General features: G+C 37.4%; 1 protein-coding gene across 14 annotated transcripts in view; it reads right to left on the bottom strand.

The window, feature by feature from the left end:
* Nucleotides 1-24,424, bottom strand: part of MBTD1 (mbt domain containing 1) — a 69,647-nt gene that overhangs the window by 5,840 nt on the left and 39,383 nt on the right. For 9 of the 14 annotated variants that reach the window (XM_019944370.3, XM_033848215.2, XM_019944369.3 and 6 more), the window contains 11 exons: nt 18,011-18,128; nt 15,489-15,623; nt 15,129-15,217; nt 14,685-14,919; nt 14,022-14,077; nt 13,580-13,684; nt 9,336-9,483; nt 8,265-8,347; nt 7,625-7,859; nt 7,053-7,130; nt 2,484-2,675 (listed from right to left, as the gene is read on the bottom strand). In XM_019944370.3, coding sequence (XP_019799929.1) covers nt 2,484-2,675; nt 7,053-7,130; nt 7,625-7,859; nt 8,265-8,347; nt 9,336-9,483; nt 13,580-13,684; nt 14,022-14,077; nt 14,685-14,919; nt 15,129-15,217; nt 15,489-15,623; nt 18,011-18,128 — 1,474 coding nt within the window. Of the gene's footprint in view, nt 1-2,483; nt 2,676-2,703; nt 4,676-7,052; nt 7,131-7,624; nt 7,860-8,264; nt 8,348-9,335; nt 9,484-13,579; nt 13,685-14,021; nt 14,078-14,684; nt 14,920-15,128; nt 15,218-15,488; nt 15,624-18,010; nt 18,129-20,517; nt 20,656-24,424 lie in introns of those variants that run through there. The other 5 variants (XM_019944373.3, XM_019944374.3, XM_019944376.3 and 2 more) reach the window with 4 other exon arrangements.

The raw sequence follows: 24,424 nt of genomic DNA, 5'->3' as shown, positions 1-24,424 counted from the left end.
TTGTTTTGGTAATGGTGTTAAAAAATTTAATAGCCCAAAGACTGAAAAGTGAATACACTATGCCTACAATAATAGCAAAACACATACCAATCAGATTGCTGAAAGGTAAAGCAAACATGACTCTGCTTACTTTCTTTAAAAAATCCTTTAAAAAAATTAGTTAATATGATAAAAATGCTTTTATGGAGGATATCAAACATATAACAGTTATCCTTCAAGTCAAACCAACATGCGTTGTTAAGGACATTTGAACAATACCATGAAAATAAACACATGGAAAAGGAAAAAAACCCCAAATTTCATTAAAGGTGCAGTACCCACAATAAAAGGTTGATTAAAACAATATCTTGTTATATGATGATCAGATGGCTAAATGAATGAGAAAAGAATTACTGTGCTTCAAGACCAAACATGTTCCATTCAAACAGATGCTTTTTGTTTTTTTTTAAATGTAAGAAAAGTAAATTGAAATTCTAAAGCACATCCTGAAACTATTTGCACTTATTATTAACAACAAAGTTCTGGATTATGCTTCTACTCATGTTAAAATATGGAAACAATGTTCTTAAAAAAAATAACTCAAGATAAAGGTGAAACAGTCACACAGATGTGTAATGTTCTAATGCAAAGTTTCAGTGTTTTCAAGGAACCTAAAATAAAGCCTGTCTGGTATCGTCACACTTATCATTTCTCCTTTACAGGCCTTATTCTCAATGAATGATGGATGAAATAAAATAGATCCTGTGGCTGATGTCACTTTCTACACAAATGCATTTTCTTGGCTCTGTTTTTAAAAAGAAGTTACTTTGCTGACTTTACTCACTAACATTTCAAAAGACAGTCTAACAGAAATCACATTTTCCTAGTTAGAAGTCCATAAATAATAAATTCTCTCCATAGCTAAACAAACCGTAGCTTTCAGAGTTAAGACAGCAATGTAGTCCCTACATAGTTTCACCACAGTAAAATCACATTAAATCCCACAAGATGTGCCCCTAGCTCAGAAGATACACACAATAGACACTAGTGGAAAGGGAAGTCACTTAGGAGGCCTTGTGGGTTCCATCCTGTATGCCTACTCCAAGTTCCTGGGTTTTGCCAATCCTAAAAGTCTAGTTCTCTCACAAAACGTGACACACGCCTTCAAAATCAGTCTAACGCTTAAAGAAAATACACCTCAAATGCAATAAAAATTCAAACATATTCAGAGCTCACAATATCTATAGTTAATCACTTAGGTTACAGAAAACTTTCATAATAACAAGTACAAAAAGAAAAAAGTTACAAAGACAAGAAAAGAAGCTGAAAGGCTCTTTAGTCATTTGAAGGTATTTCCATAAAAGAGCAGATAAACTTGCATTTGCAGTCCTAATCCATTTCTTATACAACAGAGGTATAGTAATTTTCTCTAGATATAAAGATATGAGTGATCTTCAGAGAAACAGACTAGGAAGGATCAAGATCACCTAATACACTGTTTAAGAAGGCAAAAGCTAAAGAACACATTTTAAAATGGAAAAAAAAAGGCTGATGACAACTTCAGGTGCAAAAATATTAGCAAACAGAGGACTGAGAAGAAAACAGAGCTAGGTACTAAGTCCCATCATGCTTTTCAACATATAAAAGGCATTTTAAAGACTGCAAATTAGACAAAAAATTGTTTAAAGGCAATAGTTAAGATATGGCAGAATATATGCCAAGGCAGATACAACTTTGGATTTGGGGCTATTTGATCTGTACTCACGTCTAAGATTCATCATATGCAAGTGAAGCCTCTGACATTCTACGGTAACATGTTTGTTCTTAGCAGTTACAAAGGGCAGTCTTCCTTATACTCTACCAGCTTAGCCTAACCAATTCAACTCAAATTAAATGTCATTTACTTACTTAATCACTGTACATATATAAACATGAAATTATAGAAATAAATTTCACTCAAATTCAATACCAAAATTATAGAGGCATTATATTTCCAAATCCATGTTATTCAACTAAGACTGTGGTAAATGTTACTACCAGAACTCAAATCACACAGGAATACAAAACACATCCTGTCTACTGAATGAGACGCTATGGAATGCTATGAACAAAGCCTCATTTTTGGATCTGATTAATCAGATTGCTCCCTTATGGCATATTTCTCCCTCAGGTCAAGTCACGTAGAATTCTGCAATGCAAAACGTTCAACCATTTTAACGAAACCATGAAACAGTACAAGTCGTCTCACAATTCCATAAACTGAAATCACAGCTTTACCTGAATTTGAAGCTCAAAAGTGGCTTGTAACAAAATAAAAATCCTTCCCTGATTATTCATTTTAGTGAAGTGACTACCAAAGACTAATGAAAATGAATTTTCTAGTTGAAAGAAAAAGAAAAATTTAATGTCAGCATCTGTCATGCCAGACCATGCTTCTGTCTCCCACCACCCTAACCCAGACTTTGACCCTCTGCAGTACCTGCGGTGCTGATGTGACCAATTACCTGTTTTGAGGCTGGGACTGAACTCTCGGCTAGTGCGGGGAGGTGGGAAGGCCTCCAGGGCTGTCTGTGCTGGAAGGGCTCGATATAGAGGGGGAGTCAACTCTTCGCCACCAGAGAAGCTCCTCCGTACCCCACCTGTCATGGGCAGGCTCGACAAACTGACAGGCTTCTTCCCAATTGGCATCTTCCTCTCTAAATATCAAGTTAAACTAAAGTAAGCTTTTACTTACATGTGTGGTAAGAAAACTGCATCATAACTAGGAAAGGTTGTGCTGCACAGGATACTCTGAAAAGAGAACCAACTATGCAAGGTTTGTATTTCCGAAAACAAGGGGTGTGTGTGTGTGTGTGTGTTGGGGAGTGGATGATGGGGGAGATTATTTCTAGTCTCTCAGAGTCTGGTAATCCCGGTTCTTGACTCTCTAATCAATTTAAAACAAAACAAAGCAAAATGAACTACAGAGAGCATCGAGTGTGGAGAACAGCTGGCTAATGACCTTCAAAAAAATTTTAGTTTGAGGGGGACTGACAATCCAATGGCAGAGAGGGTTTTCAAACCCTACTTGTAGGCGTTTCACTGCCCATATAAGCCCAAACAAACACTGTCCTTCAGGGAGAAATCAAACAGTTTAATTAATGAATTATATGAGTGGCAGGATTTTACTGATATGAAATGTGCTCCCCTAACTTTTGGTTTATAATTCACTCTTTTAGAAAACAATTATAGTTCTTATTCTGAAAAGCAGTTCTAAAATTTAAATGTTTGTTGCCTGCAAGTTCTTCAGCAACCTGATTTCTTTTGAAACACCCTTTGGTTACGGTTTCATAAGCACACATAAGCTTTCAAAGACTTACACAATGCTCTTACCAACAAAAAGAAAATAAGCTTTGCAAATACTGAACAACCAAGCATACTGCATTAATTTGATCGAAAGCTGAAGGATACTTACATATCTTTGTGACTATAAATTATATCTGTTTTCTTCCAGAGTTTACAAATGACTCAGGCAAGAGCAATCAGAAATTATCCTTTGCAAAATCAGAACTAAAAGACAAATCTAAGTTAGACAGTATTCTTATGTAAAATGATCTGGAAACCAAGCTCCTGTGAGTACACTCTCAACTGCCAAACCAAAACCACTTGCAGCATTCATTTAGACGAAAAAGTCTAATGTACTACACACTTGGAGGTAAAAATGCAAGGAGAATCTCCAACTCTCTACTACTTACAATAGCCCCTGAAGATGGTACAGAAATTAGCGCTGGTTTTCCTGGTCTAGAATTACTAGGTCTTGAGGAAAAAAAGGCTTTTCAGATTGGACAGATCATGCGCACACAACAGTCTACATGATTCCCTCGACAGAACATCACCCTTATTTTTCAGAAGCACTAATTAATAGTTATCCCTCTGCAGCATGAACACAGCTAATTAAAAAATAGGCTAGAACCCGCGCACTGCAATGAAGAGCAGTCCCCTGCTCGCCACAACTAGAGAGAGCCAATCAACTGTCTAGTTCCATAAAAAATAAGCCCTAACAAAGAACACACTGATGGATGATTTTAGGTACAAAAAGACCAAAGAGCCTAAGATGAAACAACAGAGCCAGAATATAATAATCTGTAGACAAACTTAAAAACAAATAAAAGGTTTTGTGGCCTATCTGACTGATATAAATCTGCATGCAATGGATGACTTAGGTTCCTGGACCCCAACTTCTTTCTTATTCTGGTGGGTAAAGTTTTGCGGAAAAAATTTCTAATAAATTATTTGCTGAGTAATGTGAAAAAATAAAAGGAACAGTGTCCTTACAATGAAGGCTGCTTCTTCATTCACAAAGCACTACAATTCCTTATCCTCAATTCCAAAATTCAAAGGGTTTTTTTGGCAAAACTTCGGCAACAAAATCAGACCTCACTTGGTGATACTATTTATAATCTTTATTTGGCCCATTACATGTAACTATTTATATATATTTTGCTTCAAAAAATGCTGCAGATGGGGCTTCCCTGGTGGCGCAGTGGTTGAGAGTCCGCCTGCTGATGCAGGGGACATGAGTTCGTGCCCCGGTCTGGGAGGATCCCCCATGCTGCGGAGTGGCTGGGCTCGTGAGCCATGGCATGGCTGCTGAGCCTGTGCGTCCGGAGCCTGTGCTCTGCAATGGGAGAGGCCACAGCAGTGAGAGGCCCGCATACTGCAAAAAAAAAAAAAAAATATGCTGCAGAGTCTGCAAGGGGTGTTACATAATATATGCTACACACACTGTACTTCTTTTCTAAAATCCAAAAAATTCTAAATTCCAAAACACATTTGGTCTCTAGGATTTCTAATAAGGGGCTGTGAGTCCCTAGTTCTTTTCTTTTCTATGTCCAAAGGACAATTTAAAGGCATTAGAGGGACCTGCCTCGTGGCGCAGTGGTTAAGAATCCACCTGCCAATGCAGGGGCCATGGGTTCGATCCCTGGTCCGGGAAGATCCCACATGCCGTGTAGCAAGTAAGCCCGTGCGCCACAACTACTGAGCCTACGCTCTAGAGCCCGCGAGCCACAACTACTGAGCCTGCGTGCCACAACTGCTGAAGGCTGCACGCCTAGAGCCTGTGATCCACAACAAGAGAAGCCACCGCAATGAAAAGCCCGCGCACTGCAATGAAGAGTAGTCCCCTGCTCGCCACAACTAGAGAAAGCCCGCGCACAGCACTGAAGACCCGACGTGGCCAAAAATAAATAAAATAAATAAATTAAAAAAAATAAAGGCATTAGAGATGATGTCATAATATTAGGAGCTATTAAAATGTTAAAGAACAAATTATACTTTTAGCTAAATTCATTTCTTCAGCTAATCCAGAAATCTGATAATGTTAAATGTCACTAAAAACTGGGATAGTGATATCATCACTTCATTAATTTCACATTTCTTCCCATGTCCCCAGCCCATTAATTCAAAATAATTAAGCCCCATAAACCATAAACAAATCATGTGAGTGTCACACTGAGGAGGTATGTGAACTGTGTATACAATGCTCAGAAATTCGTCCTAAAAAATATATGTCATAACGTCACTGAGTAATAAAAAGCATTCTTAAATTCGACACATTGCAAAGAAAATTCCGAAATCTCATAATAATAAATAAAAAGTGAAAAGACAAGCCAAAGCAGCCTGTCTTAGAGAAAGCTTAGTGATCACGTCTGCTATGGTTAGTCCACTGACATGAAGTTACTACGTGACTTCTTGCTAATCAGTTCCAGATAAGTGGGAAGTCACTTTCATCTATCTGGTCTGGCAATGTTCTCTAGAGTTCTTTTAGGTGAATATCAAACAGCCAGTCAGCAAAGTAATTTTTGGTCTGTGGGAGGCTTATGTCCATAATATAAAAGAGAGGGTGAGAGACAGGCCTGATGATTATCACGATTGTGAGGCTGACTTGCGTTTCATGTGGGGAGGAAACTAAAGCACCACTGCAGTGGCTGCTAGAAGTCCCCACTGAAAAAACAATTAACATCAATAATCAAACGTGTGAAGGTATATTTGACTCTTCACACTGTTTCAATCTCTTTGTTGTTAATGAGACAGATTAGCACTTAGTCGAACACATGGCAAATCAGTTGGAAAAATCTGTTTTACTTTCAATCCTCTAATATACTTTTTACTTAAAAAAAAATCTTTAAGTAAAAATAATCTTATCTCAGAATGAAATATTCCATGACAGGTTTCATGAAGAGAAAAATCTGTAGTTCACTATGGGGTGGGGGAGGGAGATTTTAAAAGAATCAGAGCTATCAATATATTTTATATTACTTTGGCATCAATGTCAGTAATCATTCATTGTAAGGTAAAATATAGACAGCATATTGAAAAAGAGTTTCTTAAGCCTGATTGTGCTACCTATCAACTTGACTTTCTTTTCTTTTTTTTAACTTCAATTTCTTACAAGTATCATTCTAGAAAGAGAGTTTTGGTTTATAAGAAGGATGGGTTTATTAGTTTCCAAGTCTATTGTAAGCATCAAGCATCTGCTTTTACAGTTATTTTAATAAAAAATTTTTAAAAAAAGGATTAATTTTCAGAAGGTTTACATATTACTTCAAGAATCATTCACAGGGCTTCCCTGGTGGCACAGTGGCTGAGAGTCCGCCTGCCGATGCAGGGGACACGGGTTCGTGCCCAGGTCCGGGAAGATCCCACATGCCGTGGAGCGGCTGGGCCCGTGAGCCATGGCCGCTGAGCCTGCGCGTCCAGAGCCCGTGCTCCGCAAAGGGAGAGGCCACAACAGTGAGAGGCCCGCGTACCGCAAAAAAAACAAAAAACAAAAAAACAAAAAACGAATCATTCACAGACTCTATTCTTTACCATATATCAAATATTATGGTAATAATTTTTCATGTCAATCAAAGATAAGTGCTTCTCATTATTGAAAAGGTTTGCCTTTTATGGCATACTGCACCTTTAAGCATAATACAGAATGCACAGTTACCAGCTCTCACAAGGGATACCATTTCTGTGCAACAATACCAAGATCCCAGTTGGCTGACAAGTTAGGAAATGTATATAAACACCATGTGGTGACCCACTTTTCTTATGTCCTTTGTATTGCTGGGACTTAGCCTTTTTCTTCTGTTTTGATGAACCTGATTGGCTTTCTCTTGATGCTGAAAAATAAAAGAGAAAATTGATATCAAATAATTGCTTACAACTCTAGGTACAACTTAGATGAACTATCTTCACCAAAACCATGACGTTTATAAAAGTACACGATGCTTTGAAAATAAGGGTACTTGTTCCTGCAAAACCATGAAGCTCAATACCAGACAGATTCCATTATTTATTCAATAAGCACTTATTATATATCAATAAATTTTAGCCTATAACTTTAAACTCATTAAAGGAAGTCTAGCTTAATTTGGTGAGTGCTCTTAATGTTGTGTTTCTATAGTCGTTAAGCAACTGACTATTGAGTTCACACTGCCATGGTACACATGGTCTGATTCTGTGATATTGTTGTTGAGTCTTAAGATCTTACCTGGCAACCAATCAGACATAGGTATATTCTTGTCCTGTGAGCTCACAAGATGATTTATGTGAGATAGTCCTCGGAGAATTGCTGATTTTTACAAAAGGACACCTTTTCTGTATACCAACTTACACTGTGATGCTGGAGGCTGTAGTTGATATCCAGTTAATTGACACCACCCTACAGGATAGAGGTCAGGGGATTCACAGTCTACCCACTGATCATATTCTTCTTCCCATCCATCAAAATGTATCCTCAAGAGACGATGAATAATTCGAGTTACTGTGGCTACACATATTAATCGTGGCTCCATGAGATCTACTGCTTCTAATTTCATTCCTACACGAAATCCGTGATTTGGAACATCCTAACACGGAGAAGCAAAATATTAACACTGGTGAAAAGAAGAATGTATAACTCTACTAACACTAAGAAAGACAAGAGAGAAGTAACATAACCAATTAACAATTTAGACCAAAAAAATCCCGAATAATTAATTATTGAAACATATGAAGGTGAAGCATATAAGAACTAGTTAGGAAATGTATTCATTCCTATTTTACTCAGATTAAAAATGATACAAAGTTTGGAAACAAGCTTCAATGCCTATGTAAAGGAAATATGTACATTGTTTTACTAATATATATTTGTTTACATTAATCTCCACTAAGAAATTCTAACATAAGGCAAAGACATTTTGATCAACAATGATTTGCATTTGTGAAGCATCAAAAAAAATCAACGTAAGTATTATGCTATCTTTTAAATTTACCTTATTAAATAGTTTTACTGGTGCTGCAATGGAGCCAGTTTCCCTGAGGTAGTCAAACCATTTAAAAGGAAGTTTTGTGTAACCTGAAAAACATAACTGGTTTAACTAGGAGTTCACCTAAAATTAGTGTAATATTAAAATGCAGATACAAAGTAATTCAGTGCGCACTACAATCACAGGTGCTAATGCTGTACAGTACAATAGTTCCTCCCTGTTAGATGGATATTCTTCTTTTTCTAGGCAGAAACAGGTGCGCCCATTTATTCTAATGCCAAAGTAACTCTCCTCTCCTCAGTGTGTAAGAACTACAGACTTTTGCTTTTCAATCCTAGGCTTAGAACAGTCTAATATTTAATATTTTTTCAGCAGTATTTTTCTTTCTTTGTAAGAAAGAACACTGGCTGGGCAAATACTATTTTTATAGTCTTCTGTTTGGCTTTTCTCCTTCTTAAGAGAAAAATCCAAGGCTCAGCTATTGAAATTAGGAAAAGTCACTGGTTAAGCCACATGAGCTATTTAAGGGTATGTAATCTTTTAAAAAGTCACATGGTAATCATTTTTAACTTTTTTTTGCCACACCGCTTGGCTTGTGGGATCTTACTTCCCCGACCAGGGATCGAACCAGGGCCTCGGCAGTGAAAGTCCCGAGTCCTAACCACTGGACCGCCAGGGAATTATTCCCTCATATGGTAATCTAAAGATGAAAACTTGCTTTCTCTCAAAGGCTAAAGTACCTATTTTTTTAAAAAGTTCATGTATGCAGTAGCTCTTTGAGCCTACATCAACATCTCAACAGGGCTTGAGAATACCAATTCTTATTATAAAATGTACACATGCTAAGGGAAAATTCTACACCAATGTAATTTATTAAAGCTACTTAGGATACAGTTCTTTATGTTTTCAGAGCACCCCCCAGCTCTTGTTATGTACGCATATGTTTATATATACATATACACACATACTATATTTTCATACAGCAAGAAATCTAGGGCTGTGGTAAATGTTGTAAACAGGTACCATGTAAAAGGAAAGCAAGGATGAAAACCCAGTGTATATATTAGGAAGAAGTACCTCTGGGTGGAGTAAGTTCAATCATGTTAATTTCACAGAAACCAACAGGGAAAATAGAAGGGGAGGTTGCATGGTAACAGAACCAGTCAGATCCATCGGCTGCTTCTGAGCCATCGATCCCAATCATCAGGAATCCATCAGCCAGCACCTTTTAAATTAACAGAATTCCAAGTATTTTAAATTAGGTACCCACAATGTTCACTGCAGCACTATTTACAATAGCCAGGACATGGAAGCAACCTAAATGTCCACTGACAGATGAATGGATAAAGAAGTTGTGGCACATATATACAATGGAATATTACTCAGCCATAAAAAGGAACAAAACTGAGTTATCTGTAGTGAGGTGGATGGACCTAGAGTCTGTCATACACAATGAAGTAAGTCAGAGAGAGGAAAACAAATACCGGATGCTAATGCACATATATGGAGAAAAAACGGTACTGATGAACCTAGTGGCAGGTCAGGAATAAAGATGCAGACGTAGAGGATGGACTTCAGGACATGGAGGTGGGGGGAAGGGGAAGCTGGGACGAAGTGAGAGAGTAGCACTGACATATATACACTACCAAAGGTAAAATGGATGGCTAGTGGGAGGCTGCTGCATAGCACAGGGAGATCAGCTCGGTGCTTTGTGACCACCTAGAGGGGTGGGAGGCTCAAGAGGGCGGGGATATGGGGATATACGTATACATATAGCTGATTCACTTTGTTGTACAGCAGAAACACAACATTGTAAAGCAATTATACCCCAATAAAGATGTAAAAAAAAAAAAATTAGGTACCACTATTATAAAAATGATTCTTTAAGTCACATTCTAAAAGAAAGGAAAATCTATTACATAAAGATCTCTTAAAAGTGAAAAATGTTTCTTTATTTAATTAAATAACTGAAATTATAATGAAAAAAATCTGTGTAAGTTCTAGTGTGTACCAGAAATCACAGCATGGTTCCACAGAAGTGATTTCAGAGGTCTAGGGAAAACAGTACCTCTGCCAGTGGCCAAGGCTGTCTGCTGCTGTGGCACGTGAAAGTGGGCTGAGTGCTCTTCTACAATTTAACTATCTAGTCCCAGCTAAGCTTTAAATCCTACTCAGTAATAACTTTATTTCCTTCTGGTTTATCACATAGAGAAGCTTTTCTAAACCTTTTCCACCTTCCTCAAGCTCCAACTTTACCTCTCTCATGCTCTGGATGATCGTGCTCCTCTATCACAGAAACTATGTGAGGGGCCTCACAGTCCATCCTTTGCACCTCAAATTGTTGTAAGTAGTAGTCCTTTCTTTGCCCCTCAAGACAAACTTCTCCATCTTGACCTATTGTCACTGGTACCTTGCTCCTAAAACACCATCTCTTATACTCTAATGTCTCCCAATTCCCATTACATTAAAAATATTTTATTTTGAAACAGTTCAAACTTACAGAAAAGATACAAGAATAATACAATGAATTCCTATATACTCTTCACCCAGAGGCTCAATGCAAGTTATATACTATGTAACTCCTTGAAGTCTGACTTCTGTCCTGACCCTACTAAACTGCTAAATTCACCGATGACCTCCTAGTTTGTCAAATCCAGTGCCTTTTTTCCAACACTTCAGCCTCCCTTACAGTATTCCATACCAGTTGACTACTCAATTTTTTGAAACATTTTTTCCCATACTCTCATTACATTACAGTCTACTGGTCCATCTTCTCACCTCTGTGTTCATTCCTTCACATTATTTTGGTGGCCACCCTTTCACCTCCAACTCTTGTTTCTGATTTTAGCCCTTTTCTTTTGTTTTCATGATGGCATCCACTCTTCAATGGTTGACTTTTATGCCAACAATTTCTCAAGTTTTATCATGAGTTTGTCACCCTCCCAGTGTCTCAGTCCTGCATTTTACCTGCACGCTGAACATATTCTCTGAGAGTTAGTACAGGGCATCAAACCAACAACTTCCTTCTCCTGCTCCTTTCAAAGGCTATCAATCACTGGGTCCCCACAGCTCTCCCTAAACATTCAGTCCCTTTATCCTTGCCATTAACTAACTCTCTCCCCATTATGTTGTTTGATATCATTGCTTTCAGCCTTCCTCCATGGACCTCTCCCCTCTTACACAGTTAAACTTTCCTTTGGTATGACCTCTGTTCATTCCAGAAACCTTTACCAACTTCTCCTGTTCATAAAGAAAACTCAGACAGCCTGACCAAGCATTAAAGACTGCATAATCTAATTCCACATCATCTTTTTGTCTTTGCCTGCAGATTCCTTTCTCCTAGTTATTTCTACTATATTGGATATGTACACTAACTTTCTCTTCAACCTTAACAGCTCTAAGACCTCTGGAAAGGACTACCTCCACTCACATGGGATTCTTTTCTCCCTTTCTAAATACAGCTGAGTGGATCAGGGGTTAGTATTCAACCTTCAGAGGACCAGGCCAAAGGCTGGGCTCAGTTGTTTAGATTCTCTCTCAGTAATTAGAATTAACAGACACAGAGATAGTAGTCAAGCCATCGGTTGGAGCTGGCACTGAAAGGCTGTGATACAGACAGGGACAGGGGCTACCATGTGCAGACTGAGTGAGCAGGACACCAACAGAGAAAGAGTGAAAGAAGAGTGGTGCAGACACAGAGCATAGGTGGAATAAAGAGGCCCCTGAGAGGTGGAGGATAACACTAAGTTTATGCCTTCCCAGGTCTCATCCCTGTGTCCTTGCCTGCCTGTGAGCGTGCCCACTGCAACCTTAGAGTAACTTTCCTAGAGCTCACTTGAGTGGGTTTCTGTTCCTCATAAACAAAAAGCCCGGTCCAGAATATTCAAAGCAACTTGTCTGATGTGTAATGTGTGCGAACCACTCTCCACTTCCTAAACGTGGCCTGTACTTTCCACTCTTGATGCTTTTGTGCATATTCACTTTCCATGGCACGGTTTCCTCCTGCATCTCTGCTTGGCAGAGTTTTTCCCATCCTTCAAGACAAAGTTTTCAAATGTCCTCTCTTCCATAAAGCTTTCCCTGATTCCTCTGAGAAGATGTGACCTCTTCTTTATTTGAATTCCAACAGTACTTGTACCTTTCTTAAATCATAGTTGATCTTGTATGTTAAACTTATTTTCATACATCTTATCTCGTTCTACAAGACTGTAAGCTTCTTAAAGTCCAAACCAAACCTAGCATGGCAAGAATTCATAAAGTATGTTCTGAGTGAAGCTGGGTATTTACTCGCTGGACACTTATTTTCCTTTCACACGGAGCATGGCGCTGGTTCCCAAACCTGGCTGATTTTCAGAATTACCGAGAGAACTTTTTATTTTCTTTATTTTTTAAACAAATACAGATATCTGGGCAATAATTCTTGTGATTCTGATTGAGTAGGTCTGAAGTAGGTCATGGAAATCTATGTTTTAAATAGTACCAGGTGGTCTGGATCACTAGTCAGGTGAAGAAGAAGAACAAGGGTTTGGAGCCTGTCTGGTCTAGCTGTGTGACCTGAACACAAGTGTCTGGGACATGGCAGCCATCACAACTGTTTTTAATTCTTCTGGCTTAAGGCTTAAAACTGTGTTGAAATGCAAATCACAATTTAGTTACACCTTTATGTAAGCAGATTCTGGATCAGTGGTTCTTAACCTTGGTTGTACCTGAGAATCACCTGGGGACTTAAAAAAAAAACCAAAAAACCAATGCTAGGGCCCCAAACCAGACTGATTAAATCAGAATGGGGGTGCAGGGTCAGGGAAGAGGCCTAGTCAATGGTATTTTTTTTGTTCGCCAGGAGATTCTGATGCCTACTGAGAATTGAGAACCACTCTTCTACATCTTTTTATAAAAACAGTTTCAGAAGAGAGAAAAAAAGAGAAAAGAAGAAGTAAAGTACTACTAAAAGGGAAAAAAAAAAGCACACAAAGGAAACGTAGGAAACTGAAGATAAACTTGGCCTTGTTACAAATTCTGTGTGGGACAAGCTTTGACCAGGAAGTAAGTTAAATAACTATTCCTCCTCTAACTTAAGGATATACTTCCATAAAATAAAGGTAGCAGACTCAAGATAACAATCTTGACAACAAGCTATATAAAAAGAAAAGCCCCTAAGAGAATTCAAATTTATTTTGAAATTACTAGTAACGTTCTCCCCAGTGAAGATGCAGATGCACACATTTTATGTCAAAATGAATATGTTAGGGGCCTCCTTCTCCTATTACCTTAAACCTAGCTCCTATAACTGCATTTCTATATTTTAAAACCTATTCTCTTACCTTTCTAATGGTCGCAACACATATTGTGGAAAGATTTAATGGGTCTATAGCTTCCAATTTCATTCCTTCCTTGAACCATTCCCCACTCTGGTCTACTTCTTTTACCTAAAGAATTACATGAAAGTACATCTACTGTCACAAGTGTTATCAGTTTAATAATTAAAATAATACCAAGTTGAAGAAGTTTACCAGATGAAAATACCAAGTGTCTTCTCCTACCTACCTAATATTATAACTCAAACTTCCATTAGGGAATAGAGAGAATTCAGGCAAATAGAATTGAAGAATAATTATAACCAACAGTTGTGACACATATGGATTACAAGGTCTTAATCCTTTTAGGTGAACATATGTAATTACGATTGCCATAATATCAGGAAAAAACCCCCAACCCTATTTCAAACCTAATTTACAAATGAGGGTTCTTATAAAAACTTCTTACCTTAGCAAATAAATGTGGTGGTGTATCAAAATGTCCATCCTGTTTCTTTGTAATATCTACAAGGAAAAGTTACATACTAATCTGTCAGCATTTGTGGGAAGACCAAAAACCACGTTTCTTTGAAGGTTTCAAACTCACAAGGTATGTATACTCTAAAACATGGCAAAAATACATGCCTTCTACATTTATGGTGAATAGTATTCTTTAAAAGTCTTTCTCTCTTTAGAGTACATGTGCTGTTAAATACATTCAGCCAATCAGAATGCTGGAAATTCCCTAGTTAGGGAATTACAACTTTAGAAAGTACGTTTTAATGTGTTTAGTATTAAGCCCAACCACATTTAATTTCACTATTTCAACTAAAATTGAATGGAAAGGGAAAGGCTATCTTCAGTTCTTTCAAACAGGCTGGATAAAAAAGTGTAAGAAAACAAATGTAGTTGTGACCAAAAGTGCATTATTTTTTACTTGAGCACAAATGGAAGGAATATAAAGGAACTGTTAGGACATTAACATCCTGGTGTGAAACTTTCCTAATTAAGGTAGAATAAGCAGCCCCGGCAACTAGTTTTGATCTATGCTATTCTGCAGAGAAAAATAACCAAGTAGTACAATTTAGCCTCAATGATATTTTCCACAGGAGTTCTTGTGACAGGTGCTTACCAGATCTTTTGAATCGATGGCCTATGCTTCGAGACCAACCGATATGATGGATTAATGGGCTGTGCATATGGCACCAGAAGTCATCTGTTCTATCTTCACTCTCTTCATACACTAGTCTTAATCTTCCTCCAATTACACTTTCCACCACTGCCACTCGTGTTCGACACAAATGCCTCTTGTCAACCACTTCTACTCTCATGCAAGGTTTGAAAGGATACTGCATGCTCTCTGAAACCTTGAAACAAAAGCAGAACTGTTGGGAATTCACGACAAAGGTCTACAAATAATTTTAGTATTGTACTATAAAAATACCGAGCGCACTCGATAGTTAACATAGGTCATCTGACTCACTAATTGAAACAATTCCTTAAAAAACTTCGAAGGTATTCCATTTTTTAGAGTTCTCATTTGCCACTTCAGTCCTTTCTAAGATCCTGTCTTTACCTTTTGTGAGAAATCGGGAGGAAGTGTTTTGGCACCAGTAAGTCGTTTCACTAGAAAAGCTTTCCAGTTTGTATACTTATGCTGAATAGCTAAAACAAAAGAAATAACCAGTTACACTTTAGCAAAGAATAGAATTGCTTCATAAACTGTTTGTTAAAAAAAAAAAAATAACAAATTTCCCTGCAATTAAAGTTCTCAAGAAGAGTAACAAAAATAGGGAAAATAAGCATGTCTTACTAGCAAGTAAGTTACTTGAAACCAAAAAACATTATTTTAATTTCTATGTCACTTTAACGTTACTAAGTGTAAAACTGCATTAAAGTGCAAATACTCTATAGTAAGGGTAAAGAAGCTACTCACTTCTGGGAGGGACAAGAGGTTTTCCACTGGCTGCACACCAACCAACTGGATGGATATCAGAACCACATATATTGCACCAGAAGTCCAGACCAGAGTCATTTTCAAATCCTTCATATCTTAAAAGGGCATTGTAGCCTGAAACCAACAAAGCAATTGCCGCATAATAAGAAAACCAAATGAAATAAAACAGGATATAGTTGCTGGTAGCGGTTGTCAAATGTCAGTGAGCATCTGAAACAGATCCACATGCAGGGCTTGTGAACAGACAGATAGCTGGGCCTCACACCCCGGAGATCCAGATTCAGTAGATCTTGGATGAGCCTGAGAATCTGCATTATAACACCTTCCCAGAGGCTGCTGTCACTAATGGTATAGATGAAACTTTGAGAACTATCTGAACAATGTAATTAGTTTAACTGTTTTCAGAGCATGGCCTACTCCTCTGAATATATTTCAACTTGACCCATAGTTTCTTAAATTCTAGAAAAGAAAATTCTCAGTGAAAAGAGGGGTGGGAAAGTTCTATTAGAATGTGTAGTTTTGGAAATAAAGAAGACTGTGGTAAGTTAGTATAACCTTGTTAAGTCACAGAAATCCAGTTAAAGTACATTTCAAAGAAACTGCTTTATCCAAGTGATCAGGTGACCAAATTATTATTGGATAATTTGGATGTGGCTCCTTTAGGAGCCTAAACTTTTCTGTCTTGTTTATTTGGAAATAAGATTTGAAAATGCGAGGTAAAAAAGTTCAGTAAACACAAATAAAAGTATGTGAAATCACTTAAAATCTATATGTACTAAACAAATCGGAAGAATTATTTCCTGAAAAGAACAAATAGTATAGGATATATATTGTTTATAATTTAATAAACCTTGTATTGATAATAGATTAAGGTTTAATTTAAGGCCTTTAGTGGAATAAAAAAGGCCCAATAAACTTGTATTTCAGGCTGGGAGCTAAGTTCAGTCAGCATTTTCATGTGTTAATATTTATGATGAAAATTTATAGCATTAAACTTTTAGTTTTAAAATTCAATAATTCACAGAACAACTCATGACTTTGCTAACTGTTGCTGATTCTGGGTTCATGATCAATATCAGGCTCACTTCTAAAATGTCACTAAAGGGGCTTAAAATGAGATATAAGGTGCAATTAGATAAAACAGAAATGTAAAACCAGATGGAAGATAGAAATAATTCTTGGATATTAAATACATTGACCTTTAGAGCCATTTAAATGCAACTGATTTAAACATCAAGCAAAACAATATATACTGCTGTTTTCAATTAAGGTGTAGAGCATAATGCAAGCATTTAAAGAATGCTTATATAGCTGGGGAAATGTTTCAAGGAAAAGGCGGGAACTGAACTGGGTTAAATACGGTAAGTGAGAGACTGAGTGAGTAAAGGCATGGAGGTGACACAGAACATGCTGTATGAGAGAGGAGGAAAACTAATCTCACAAGAACAGATCATTTATGTTGGGGAACAATAAAAAATCTGGTCAGTGGCGTATGGTGAAACTCATCAATAGCTGTAAATGCTGACCATCCTGATCCTTTAAGGACAAAGAAGCCATTAAAGACAGAAAGATGGAATTGAGATCATTTTTAGGTAAATTAAGTCTATCAGCAGTACATAGGGAGCAATACGCAGGGTGTATGGGGGAGAATGGCTGGAGATAAGCCTAGAAAGAGTAGGAGGAGTAAGACACCTCTTCCAGTGATCTCAGGACAACTTTTATCATCTGAGCGGCTGCTCCCCCTCTGAAGCACTAGTGTCCTACTGCACCACTCACTAAGCACCTTGTGTTAAAATGTATTCAATATTTAGCAGATGTGAGCTCGCTGAAAAAAAACACATCTTATACGTCTGCATGTCACCTGCCCACGGTGTCTAACACCGCAGACACCTAATGCATTTACTTCATGAGCAACAATGTAATAAGGGCTGGGGTACTTGGAAGAGGTGGGAATGAAGAAAAAGGTAGTACCCAAAATAGATGAAATTTTCATCACTAGTTTACCTCTCATATTATGGACCATATCACTTTTTTTTAGTACTTCGACTTTTTTGTTACTTTCCAAAGCATCTCCCTCTATCAGGGGCTGGTAAACTATATATGGCCCACAGATCTGGCCTACTGCCTGATGTTTTTTAGTTTGCCATCTAAGAATGGTTTTTACATTTTTAAATAGCTGAAAAAAAAATCAGAGGTAAAATAATATTTTATGACACATAACAATAAATAAAGTTTTACTGGAACACAGTCATGCCTATTCATTTACGTACTGCTTCGGCTGCCTCTATGTTATGATGGTAGAGTTAAATGGTTATGACAGAGACTGCATTGCTCACAAAGCTGAAAATATTTACTGTCTGGTCTTTTACAGAAAAAAATTTGCTAACCTCTGCCCTACATCATACTTATCTGGCAATACTTGAAAATTTACAAATATGCTTTCTCATAAGTTACAAATATAATTGACATTTTTAAAGTAAATTATTACACATGCTTTTCACCTGCTAATTTTACAATCCCAGCAATCCAGAAGACTTTGGTAGGTAGGCTGCAGTCTGTATTGGGAACTTCTACTCTCACATTTTCTGAGATATCACCCCAGCAGGTCCCCATAGGTGCCTGTCATATAAAAATTATTAAATTATCATCTTATTAAATAAAGCCTAAAACACATCATTCAAAATTAAGCACTACTCTCAATCATGGAAACATTAAACTAAAAATACCGTTTAATTCATTCATTTTTCTCTAAAAATATAATTGTTATTCCCTGTGTCACAGAATTCTATTTGGAAAAAGCCGATGTCAGGGACAAGCTCAAGATGAAGAGAATTCACATATATTAGAATAGATCCATGTCGAGTTCAAAATTCAAAACTGCCCTAAAACAAGACTTGAGCAGCAATTTTTGTAAAATCCAAATTACAAACTTGATAGTAGGTTTCAAAGGAAAAAGCTGATTTAAGAAATTCATTATTTTTAATATGAACTGAATGAATGTACTTTACCTTAACCTCTAATTTTAAAAGATCTGGTCAAAGAGCAGAAAGAAAGATAATTCCAATCAGCAATGTGGTTTCAGAAACGTAGAGAAACAAAACTTAGTTATCTATATTTTCAACTTCAGTTAAATTCATAGAATAGAAATATAGTCTGTTACAACTGACCTGTGGCAAAAGCACCAGATAAAGTTATTAAAAAGGTGGAGTGGAAGAGTTTTTGGAGAATCGTACCATGGTAAATTGTTAAATAATTTATTATTTCAAAATTTCTCATGCAGGAATTAACATAAACAAAGAGAAAACTTTCAGTGTTAGATCTGGTAATCAATAGCCTCCACGCAAATGGTTAAGATGGGGACTCAGAAAACCTATTAAATGAATACCATGAAGGGATTTTCCAAAACTTAGTATGTTTCCAAATTACAATTTCCATTATATTTTAATCCTTAAATTTGAGGCAGTTTACAACTATTTGGAATTTAGCAATGGTTAACTAAACCAAATAAATGAATATAGGAATTTAAATGCTGATACTACCAAACAGTTTCTGTGGTCCTTGATAATCAGCTCCTCGTTAAATACAATTTAGAACCTTGATCACAGAAAAAAGGATTAGGTAAGGTTATAAAAGACCTGATAATATGAACAAATCAGGAAAAGACAAAATAGCTTCAAAGCTGAAAGATGACTAAACAAAGATATCCAAGAGTCACACAAACTAGTCCATCTGAACACTGGGCAAATGTCTTCCATGCAAGGCTGCTCATACTTGGGTGGATGCTAACCCAACAGGATTAGCTTAAAACAGCACTCAACCCTTATGCTCTCAATAGTTTAAGGAACTTCTGAAGGAGAGGAAGATAATGTCAAACAACACTGAACTAGGATAAGTCTAGAAACCAAACACAGAATCAACTTACGGCTATTTTTTAAAGTAGCAAGCAATGAATATACTTCAATCACTTGGAGACAGTGGCCTATCTCAACTATTTGTAATTCTGGAAGGATACACATAACTATCTTCCCGAGCTGTGCAAAAAAATAATACATCTATTATGACTACCTCTTTCTGCTTTTTTTAAATTGAAAGAATGGACTCTTCAGGTTCTGCTACCTCCCCCTATATCATTCTAGACTGTAGGGCCATCCCTATTGCCAGCAGATATGATTAGAAAAGGAGAGGCTGGAAAGAAGATAGGTAACAGATTAAGCTACCATATATTAACACAAAGACCATGTGTTAATTTCTGTGAGGATGAACCAATTAGAGCAGACAGATGCAGTGAAATGTATGCATTAAATTAAGGTGGGATATCCATTCCTCTTTGTTTGGCTGCCAAATCTTGTGGAATGGGCTTTATTTTTCACTGAGAAGGAAGAAGCATGGGTATGCTGACAAGTTGTGTGTTAGGTGGGCACACCGTTAAATGAATTTGCCATACAGGACTGACTCCCTTTTGAGCTAGATGTGACAATGTCATACTGACTTTTTTTTTTAAGTCTTAACAATTGTTTGGAGAAAATAACTTCTGGTCACATTTTACTAAAGAGAATGTGTCAATATGCTCACTTAGAAAATAAAGTTAATGCTCACTTTAGTGGGGTATGTTATGTTTTTGCTCCCTACAGTCTGGATTGGTATAGGAGAAAGTAGCAGAAAGTGACATTTGTTCTTGCCTGTAAGGTTGTGGTTCTGCTAGGCCCTCTTAAACCAATCCATATGGTTCACTCTAAGAAAAAAAATGAAGAAACAAAAACGAGCACCATAGTCATTGCATAGTATGTGCTCAATGTGTTGAAATAATAAAGTCATTTCATAGATATATCTGCCCTTTTGTTTAAAATGAATATTCTTAAGTGTGGAAGACTAAATGACCCAGGGCTTGAGAGCCATCTTCATCCAAGTCATCTGTCTTCTCTTGCTGGCAGGAGGGATACCTCTGAAAGTCTGGATTGGCATAGCATGAACTAGCAGAACCATAATTTACAGGTAACAACAAATTTACCTTCCAGACTCAGGACGAGAGGTCCACCTCAGGTTCCTCCCAAACCAAGAAGATCTGCTTCACCACTTCCTGCTCCAGGGCCACTCGTGAGGGCTATCTGGGAGCGACTCTCCTTCCCTGCAAGGTACGCTGTCATCAGGTCCTGCAGGACATGGCCAAATCCAAATGTTGAGGGCTCCCCAACACAAATATATGATAACCTCCACCTGACTGTCTATCTGTAAGAAAGTAATTGGGTGGGATTCTTACTTTTCTGTGCTTTAAGAATATTCCCAGATAGTCCAACAGCTCAGATGGCTAGTATTTAGACTCTCGGAGGGCTGACACACTGTACATGTGATGCTTTATGGGAGAAATACAGATTTCCCTCCACAGAGCTGACAACCTACAACTTTTGATAATCACAATCTTCAGCAGTGACAAAGAATTTAAGTGGGCAGAAGTTAGCCTTCAAGTTGCACATAGGTAACTATTATTGATCCTAATAATGATATGGCAAATATACAAAAAGCCACCATTAAAATACTTTGACTAATAGGCATTATGATGACTAAAATGAACCTAGTAGAGAAAGATAGACTATTATTTGGCCAAAAAGGGGAGAAAACATTATAGGAAATTAACTAGAAAGAAATTAGAACTCCTAAGTATTATTTGCTAGAACTGATAGGAAGTAGAAACAGAAAAAATAATTGATCCCTCTTTCCCCAGAAAGTCCACTCACCTTTTGATTTGATAACACAATCTATTGGGTTGGCCAAAAAGTGCGTTCAGTTTTTCCGTAAGCTGGCTCTAGTAGCCCTTAGTTGTCTTTAACTTCATTTGAAACAATTTTGTTAGACTGTATTGTGACAGCTGTCGTATCAGTGTGCACTTAAAAAAAAAAAAACTTATCAAAACTGGTGAATTTTTGTGTAGCCATTTTAATATTGAAGATGGAAGAAAAAAAGCAAAATTTTCAGCGTTATCATGCTTTATTATTTCAAGAAAGGTAAAAACGCAACTAAAACGCAAAAAAAGATTTGTGCAGTGTATGGAGAAGGTGCTGTGACTGATGGAACGTGTCAGTGGTTTGTGAAGTTTTGTGCTGGAGACTTCTTGCTGGATGATGCTCCACGGTCAGGTAGACCAGTTGAAGTTGAGAGCGATCAAATTGAGACATTAATTGAGAACAATTAACACTATACCACGCGGGAGATGGCCAACATACTCAAAATATCCCAATCAAGCATTGAAAATCATTTGCACCAGCTTGGTTATGTTAATCGCTTTGGTGTTTGGGTTCCACGTAAGTTAAGTGAAAAAAACCTTCTTAACCGTATTTCTGCATGGGATTCTCTACTGAAACGTAATGAAAACGTTCCATTTTTAAAACAAATTGTGACGGGTGATGAAAAGTGGATAGTGTACAATAATGTGGAATGGAAGAGATCATGGGACAAGCGAAATGAACCACCACCAACCACACCAAAGGCCGGTCTTCAACCAAAGAAGGTGATGCCGTGTACATGGTGGGAACGGAAGGGAGTCCTCTATTATGAGCTCCTTCCGGAAAGCCAAAAGATTAATTCCAACAAGGACTGCTCCCAATTAGACCAACTGGAAGCAGCACTTTGCATCGGCAAAGCATCCGGAATTAGTCAACAGAAAATGCATAATCTTCCATCAGGATAATAGAAGACCACGTGTTTCTTTGATGACCAGGCACAAACTGTTCCAGCTTGGCTGGGAAGTTCTGATTCATCCGCCGTATTCACCAGACACTGCACCTTTGGATTTCTACTTACTTCGGTCTTTACAAAATTCTCTTAATGGAAATAATTTCAATTCCCTGGAAGACTAAAAGGTACCTGGAATAGTTCTTTGCTCAAAAAGATAAAAGCTCTGGGAAGATGGAATTATGAAGCTGCCTGAAAAAATGGCAGAAGGTAGTGGAACAAAAGAGTGAATATGTTGTTCAATAAAGTTCTTGGTGAAAATGAAAAATGTGTATTCTTATTTTTACTTAAAAACCGAAGGAACTTTTTGGCCATCCCAATACGTTTTGGGGTGGTGGTAGCAGGGGGATAGGGAGTACAAGGCAAGTTCAAAAGTAAAACGGGATGTTTGGGGTGAAAGCAAGATTAAGAATGAGGGAATGCTAGTGTATGTAAAAAGAGACAGGAAGCAGTGGTTACTAATTTGAAAGGCATAAACAGCCCATAATTTAAAAAAACATATCAAATGAAAATAATCTAGATTATTTAGGCCTTCCTTAAAACAGGTGATTTTTATTATATCAGAGTCCACTGCTTTCCTGCAGAGAATCTATTTTGTGGCAACACTCATAATAGCTAAACTGGATGGAGTACTAACAAGTACCAGAAACTAATTTAAGTCTTATTTCCATTAGAAAGAAGTTTTGCAATCTAGGATGACATACTGAAGATTCTAACTATAGTTAAAATGGATGTGAAATCACATTTATTTTCAATTTTCAATGGAGTTACGTATGCATGGTTAAGGCTAGGGAAAAAAACAAAGAATAATTTTATTTGAAAGAGATTATTTTAGTAATAAATACACATCTGAGAAATAAATAATGAGTTTTACTATAAGCTACTGTTACCGCACATACACAAACAAAAAGGTTTCTGTTTTTGTCCTTAAAATCCAAAAATATACTTGTAATATGTGTTGCAAAGAAATATGGATAACCTTATCCCCTTCAAAATAGCTGGCATACAGGTCTGGTACCAAAGAGAGGATTAGAAAACATCATGTAGGGCTTCCCTGGTGGCGCAGTGGTTGAGAGTCCACCTGCTGATACAGGGGACACAGGTTTGTGCCCTGGTCCAGGAGGATCCCACATGCCGCAGAGCGGCTGGGCCCTTGAGCCGTGGCTGCTGAGCCTGCGCGTCCGGAGCCTGTGCTCCACAACGGGAGAGGCCACAACAGTGAGAGGCCCGCGTACCGCAAAAAAAAAAACAAAACAGAAAACATCATGTAAGCAATACAAGGTGATATCTGTGGAGAAAGGATGAAATAGTATAGTAAACGCAGCTTTAAAGTTATGACACGCACGTGTGCAAAGGACCTTTTTAAAAAATACCTAAGTACAACTATTTTCAAGGGAGAAGAAAGTAGGATGATTACACTTCTGGTTTGGCAATGACAGTATCAACAAGACACCGGAGTATATAGTCCAGGTACCAAACAAAAGAAATCTGAAGTCTGTAAATACATAACTAAAGGAATATGATTTTAGCTTTTTATGATTCACGTACTTTTGATATTAGCACATTTTGGCCTGTGCTGTAATGCTTAGGAAAGACATATTCTACTTGATTTTTTTTTGGCCACGCCATGTGGCTTGTGGGATCTGAGCTCTCTGACCAGGGATTGAACCCGGGCCAAGGCAGTGAAAGCCCGGAATTCTAATCACTAGGCCACCATGGAACTCTCTGTACTTGATTTTATAAGGCAAATAATGGGGAACAGGAGTGCTTCTATTTAAAAGACTATAATATTAAAAAAATTAAGAATGCTTTAAAGCTAAATGTTCTGCATACACAGAACAACTCTCTTGGGTTCAAACATAAATTGTCAATAGGAGAAAATAGTCTGTGAATTTCATTAACGTGGAGTACCTAACTGGCATGTGATACTGCAGTAGTATTTTGGAGATTGTTCCACAGTTAGTAAAGATAAGGCTAAAAGGTGCTTTTAGAAGCTGTGAAATAAAAAAATGTACGTATTAGTCTCTGGCCCTGCTCCTGGCACAGAGGTCTTAACAGCCTTCGTAATTATCTAAGTGATAAGAGTACTAGAGGTATCTTTTCTTTTAATATTTGATCTTTGACCCTAATTCCAAGACATAGACCTCCTAAATCCTTTGGAATTTCTTGGGTGATAAGAGTGTCTTTTG

This window comes from Tursiops truncatus, chromosome 20, assembly GCF_011762595.2.
Source record: "Tursiops truncatus isolate mTurTru1 chromosome 20, mTurTru1.mat.Y, whole genome shotgun sequence".
NCBI lineage: Eukaryota > Metazoa > Chordata > Mammalia > Artiodactyla > Delphinidae > Tursiops > Tursiops truncatus.
The sequence above is the reverse complement of the archived record's forward strand: the minus strand, read 5'-3'. Positions and strand labels throughout refer to the sequence as shown.